The 6,286-nt window shown below is 38.8% G+C and overlaps 1 protein-coding gene across 3 annotated transcripts in view; it reads left to right on the forward strand.

Moving 5' to 3' along the window:
- Atl1 (atlastin GTPase 1) overlaps positions 1-6,286 on the forward strand; it is a 73,868-nt gene that overhangs the window by 61,812 nt on the left and 5,770 nt on the right. For all 3 annotated transcript variants that reach the window (XM_021202110.2, XM_029540940.1, XM_029540939.1), the window contains 3 exons: positions 2,000-2,127; positions 3,030-3,086; positions 3,904-3,975. In XM_021202110.2, the coding sequence (XP_021057769.1) occupies positions 2,000-2,127; positions 3,030-3,086; positions 3,904-3,975 (257 nt within the window). The remainder of the gene's footprint in view (positions 1-1,999; positions 2,128-3,029; positions 3,087-3,903; positions 3,976-6,286) is intronic.

Raw genomic sequence — 6,286 nt, forward strand, 5'->3', positions numbered from 1 at the left:
TTCAAATCCCAGCAACCACATGGTGGCTCACAACCATCTGTAACAAGATCTGACTCCCTCTTCTGGAGTGTCTGAAGATAGCTACAGTGTACTTACATATAATGAATAAATAAATCTTTAAAAAAAAATGTTATGATGCAATTTAACAGCTATAAATGAAAGAACTTCCCATACTGGAAACCAGAGGTCAAAACTGTTGAGTCATGTTCATTCATATGACATCCAACTAGCTTTTACTGACCACTAGCGTCATAAATAGTCTTTTAATTAGCAAGGAGTTACACAGAACACAGCTTCCTTAGAAGCAGTTAGATTTCAGAGTCAAATGCTATGCAGTTCCTTCTAAAGAGAAAAGGACATTTCTAGTGGCTTGGCAGGTACTCTTAGGAAATTACCTTCCTTTGTTAGTTTATGACCAAATCCTATGCTAGTGCACCTTTTCTGTGGAGTTATTTATGAAGCATACATTGTGAAGTGTGTTTTTGGTAACCACATTGGCCCAGCCCCTGGATTCCTTTTGCTCTCTTGAGACAAAACTTCCTGAAGAAATGATGAAAATATAGGGCCATCTTGAGTGTTTGTCCCCCGACACATATCTACTGAACACGAACAGAGCCCTCTGCAAACTGATCGGAACTTATCTAAGAATGTTCCAGAATTTAAGTAAATTGTGAATTTACTATGGTCATCTAATATCTGTAAGAAGTCACTACTTGTATCTATTATTTTCGAGACCCATAATTGGAATTGTTAGCAATGCTTTTGGGCAAAGCAGAGATGTCTGACACTCTCTTCAGAGCACATCATGCCAAAATATGCTAGTTGCTTTCTGGTGTAGTAGACCGAGGTATATTTTTTTTCCATTCCAATTTCATAAGAAAAGGTTTGAGTAGAAAGGGTATATATTTATACATACATATATATATATGTATATATATACACATATATACACACACACATATATATACATATATATGCATATATATGGTTTTATAAGGAGAAAACTTTATTATATAGATATTTTAGAAGAACATATATTCTACATATAGTATACTAATTATTTCACTGGTCATACCTCATATACATAGTATGCACATTATCCCATGTATTTAAAATGACTTACAAAGTTTTCTGTATATAGGACTTATCTGACCATCTACATTCTGTAGTTTTACTAGGTCTGTATATTAAGCTTGAACTCACAGCTTTCTATACTTCTAATGCAGGCACAGGAAACAGGAGAATTTGGGACTGTTTTTGAAGTCAATGCATTACAAGCCATGAATTACCTGGCCCATCCTTTTTTGTTACCAGTGTGGTCTGAGCTTGCTTGATGGTGCATACTTACAAACCCAGAAGTTAGGAGGGGGAAGAGGAGTTAGTTCAAAGCCTTGGCTACATAAGAAGTTAGAGACCAGCTACATTCAATCACATCTAAAATATACACCCCTCAACCCACCTGGTAACAGGTGTGGTAACATACACCTCTAGCCTGAGCTTCTAGAAGACAGAGATTAGGGGAGCCCTGCAAATCATAAACCAACATAGTGAGACCCTGGGGCAGGGCCTGGGTTTGTTATTAACCAGGCCAGACCTTAACACCAGGACTCACATGATTCTGCCCCAGCTCTACAAGTAGTTGGAATTATAGGTGCACACACCACACCCAGCTTCCCTCCTTTTTGAGCCTCTATACATACCATAAGTCAGACCCTAAAGGTCTCAGGCTACATGAAATGCTTGCATAAGTGGGTATAAAATATGTTTAACATTTAATGTCAAGAAATACTTTATAGATATGAGTCATGTAATTGGAGTGGAGATGTGTCAAAAAGAATGACTCCCTAGTAGCAGGTGTCCAGAGTGGCTATATTACGGGGAAGTGAGTGGCGGCATTGCCACGGGGACCAGGGCAATGGAGGCAGCAAAGAGGGTTATTCTGGAGCACGGAGGATTGGACTGGATTTTTAAAGTAATGGTAAACTTCCTTTAATTGTAGAAATAGATGACGAATTCATCAAAAACTTGAAAATACTGATTCCGTGGCTCCTGAGTCCTGAGCGCCTAGATATTAAAGAGATCAATGGGAATAAAATCACCTGCCGAGGTCTGCTGGAGTACTTCAAGGTACTGCTCCGTTCTAGAGCTCTTGTGAGCGCTTCCCCTGCCGTGCACTAGAATATATGTCCGTCACATAAAAATTCCATGGGCAGACTTATGTAAGGCACCCATAAAAAGCCCCTAAAAATTATGACACACCTAAGAGAAGTCACCTTGTGAGGAAATAAAATCTTTTTGAGGAAGGAACTATACTCAAAATGAAAATGTTTCAAAGAGTTGAACAAACCTTTATGGGGGTGCTTCTCAGAGTCTCCCCGTGCAGAATTTCACCTTTAAGATTGTCCGAAAGCAACTATATTTTCTTCCTGAAAAAGATTCTTCTAGACTGTTACCTGTACCATTGGAATTTTTAAGAGAATTACTTTAAATTTGTATTTACCTCTTGACTTTAATAAATGCCCTTTTCAAACATCATATATTTAATGAAGACATTAGCTTGATTTGTGAAGTGCTTCAAGATTAAATGTCAATTTTTAAAATTGGTATTTTACCATCTCAAATGTCTTTTTGTGTGATCTATTTTCCTTTATCACTTTGAACAACGACTTTCTCTGAAATTCTGGTCTAACCCTGTAGTCAGACTTACAGTTTGGATTCAGGACTTCAGGTCAGCCCTGTGAGCTTCTGCTGACAGAAGGGCACAGGCCCGGACAAGGGAGGCTCATCTATTGGAGGGGTTTGGGGAAAGCTGGAAGAGAGAAGAATGGAGCCTTTCTGAGGAAGGGCAGCATTGGCATGTGGCTATGAGTGTGAGAGAGCGTTTCAGAAGGAGCGAATAGCTTTAGCTGAAAAAGCAAAGAAAGAAAGACTACTTCCTGAAAATATTTTTAAGCTGTCAAGACAACCTAAGAGGAGAAATGTTGAATGAAACTGCTGACCTGAGGCTTTCCTTGGCTGTTTTGTTTCAGGCATACATAAAGATCTACCAAGGTGAAGAGTTGCCACATCCCAAGTCCATGTTACAGGTTCGTATTTGCAGAGAGTCATGGTATCTAAAAACATTTATCTCTAAAGCCAAGCTTTCCTGCTCATAATCACCTGAACACCCCTTGCCTAACCACCTATCCATGTGTCCACCAGAACATTCCCCATGCTCACAACAGCTTTACTTAGATTGAGATTCATTGTTCCAAAGACTTTTCCTCTTTATACTGACCCTGTTTAGAAACAGACTCATCATGTTCTGGCTGGTGCACTGGGTCCCACCATGGTTATTGAGATAAGACTCACAAAGTAGATTTCACTGGTCAGTGATGAGGATGAGAACCGAAGACAGACAGATATGGGGGGTGGGGCAATGCTGTCAGACAATACCTACAGTCTTCAGATAAATCTTTAACTATTCAAAACAAATATACACAGTCAGCCATCATGGTTGGAAGGAGACACACCACGAGTGTGTGAATTCCTTCAACAAATAATTTGAAAGTATTTACTATAGTTTCTTTATAAACTGCAAGCATGGAATGGTTTGATCTCAGAGATTAGAATTATTTAATAGAGAATTAAATTATTTAATAAAGACATTAAGTTGAAAAAAAAATGAGATAGGACTAAAAGAGAAAAAGGTATCCAAATGAACATTCATTTAGCATTATGGCTTAATAAGTAAAAAAAAAAAAATCTTGGTTTTATGCAACTTTTAAAAGTTAATAGTAATTTAAAGGTGCAGTAGAAACACTTGTTTCAGTTCCTTGATGGCTGGTCCTGCTACATTTCTTGCATGTGATGATCTAATGTATATGACTCCACTTTACATTATAACATATACTTTGTCCCAAGGCCACAGCCGAGGCTAACAATTTAGCAGCTGTTGCAACTGCCAAGGACACATACAACAAGAAGATGGAAGAGGTAAGAACTCAGGATTTAAAAAAAATATTATTTTATCTTTGAACCCTTTCTTTAATGTCACATTCATACCATGTACATGCAAAGAAGTGACTTTAGTGGCACTTAGCTTGGTATGCATGTATGTATCAACATGTCATGTATTTGTAAGATATTTTAGAAACAGAACATTACACACTGGACATGGGAAGCTGGAACAGAAGAATTGCCACGCAGATGAAGCCAATCTGGCCTATGTAATGAGTTCAAGCCTAGCCTGAGATACAGCAAAAGGAAAATGCACACATACAATGCACAGGTTTTGGTTGGTTTGGTTTGGTTTCTTGACAGGGTTTCTCTGTGTAGCCCTGGCTGTCCTAGAACTCACTCTGTAGACCAGGCTGGCCTCAAATGTAGAGATTTGCCTGCCTCTGCCTCCTGAGTGCTGGGATTAAAGGCGTGCGCCACCATCACCACCCAGTTACAATGAAGCTTTTAAAACATTTAAAAATGAGTTTTCTCCTTTTAAAAAATTTATTTATTTATTTAATGTATATGAGTACACCACTGCTCTCTTTAGATACACCAAAACCCATTGCAGATGGTTGTGAGCCACCATGTGGTTGCTGGGAATTGAACTCAGGAGCAGCCAGTGCTCTTAACCACTGAGCCATCTCTCTACCCCATGATTTCTCTCCTAACAAAATATTCTTACTCAATTTTATTTACTCTCTCCACTGTGCATACTTAATTCGACAGGCTTAATATTTCTCTTAAAACTTGTAGGAAACAAAAATCAACCCTCAATACACAATATTTTTATGTATTTCTCATTTTATGTATATTTTCTCATTTTAGTTTTAACTAATGTGAGAAGTGCAATTTTCTCCTAAAAATGTAAGATCAAAATGACATCTAAGCTGGGCGTGGTGGCGCACGCCTTTAATCCCAGCACTCGGGAGGCAGAGGCAGGNGGATTTCTGAGTTCGAGGCCAGCCTGGTCTACANAGTGAATTCCAGGACAGCCAGGGCTACACAGAGAAACCCTGTCTCGAAAAAAACAAAACAAAACAAAAAAAAAAAAAAAAAAGACATCTAAAATTAGTGGAACCTTACAATCAAGAGAAACATGATATATAATTAAAGAAAAATCAGATGTATTGTCAATATTAAAATTGTAACCAAAGTTAAAGACATGGTTAATTAAAAATCTCTTTGTAATTTATGTGTATGCATGTGTGTGTCAGTCAGTGCCCATGCGCATGTGAAAGCCAGTGAAAACTGTTGAGGAATTTCCTGTTGTTCAGTATGGTATCACTTGAGAGAGCCTCACGCTGAGCTAGACAGTAAGCTGGACCAGTGAGCTTTAGGACTGCTTGTCTCCATCCCTGAATGCTGGGCATAGGCATGTGCAGCTGTGACCAGTTTGTTCACATGGTTGGTGGGATTTGACCTCAGACCCTCATGCTTGGGTAAGCAATTATTTCTACCCACTGAGCCATCTCCCCAGCCTACCTTGTAACTTTTTTAAAACTTGAAAGTGTAGTTTAAGAACATTTAATGTGCTTGTACTCAGCCTAAGAAAATATTCACTTGGCTCCATTCAAAGTACACCAGTGCAAATGCTAAGAAAAATGTACTTCATAGTTCAATAGCTTTATATTTGATTATTTTAAATTAAACTCTATTGGTCGAAATTGCTTTGGTATAATTTGACTTCTAGAAGAACTGAAATATAAGCAGTTTTCTCCACTTTGTATTCATCCTGTGAACAAATAGTTGACAATTACATTGGGTCATGTCTTTTCATCTTAAAAAACTTGTTTAAATCATATGTACTGTTTCCTATGTTTTTAAAGAGGAGGGCTAGGCATGGTGGCACGCCTTTAATCGCAGCGCTTGGACACAGAATCAGGTGGATTACTGTGAATTTGAGGCCAGCCGCTCTACAGAGTACATTTGGTGCCAGGGCTGTGATAGTGAGTCCCTGTAGAGAGAAACAGAGATAGAAGGGGATTAAGAATGACTTTATTGAGCCAGGTGTGGTGGTGCACGCCTTTAATCCCAGCACTTGGGAGGCAGAGGCAGGCAGATTTCTGAGTTCGAGGCCAGCCCGGTCTACAGAGTGAGTTCCAGGACAGCCTGGGCTACACAGAGAAACCCTGTCTCAAAAAAAACCAAAATAAATAAATAAATAAATAAAAAGAAAAAGAATGACTTTATTGTTTGGAGCTAAGACGAAAGGATGGACCATTCAGAGACTGTCCCACCTGGGGGCCCATCCCATAATCAGCCACCAAACTCAGACACTATTGCATATGCCAGCAAGATTTTG

Source organism: Mus pahari, chromosome 7 (assembly GCF_900095145.1).
Source record: "Mus pahari chromosome 7, PAHARI_EIJ_v1.1, whole genome shotgun sequence".
Lineage (NCBI taxonomy): Eukaryota > Metazoa > Chordata > Mammalia > Rodentia > Muridae > Mus > Mus pahari.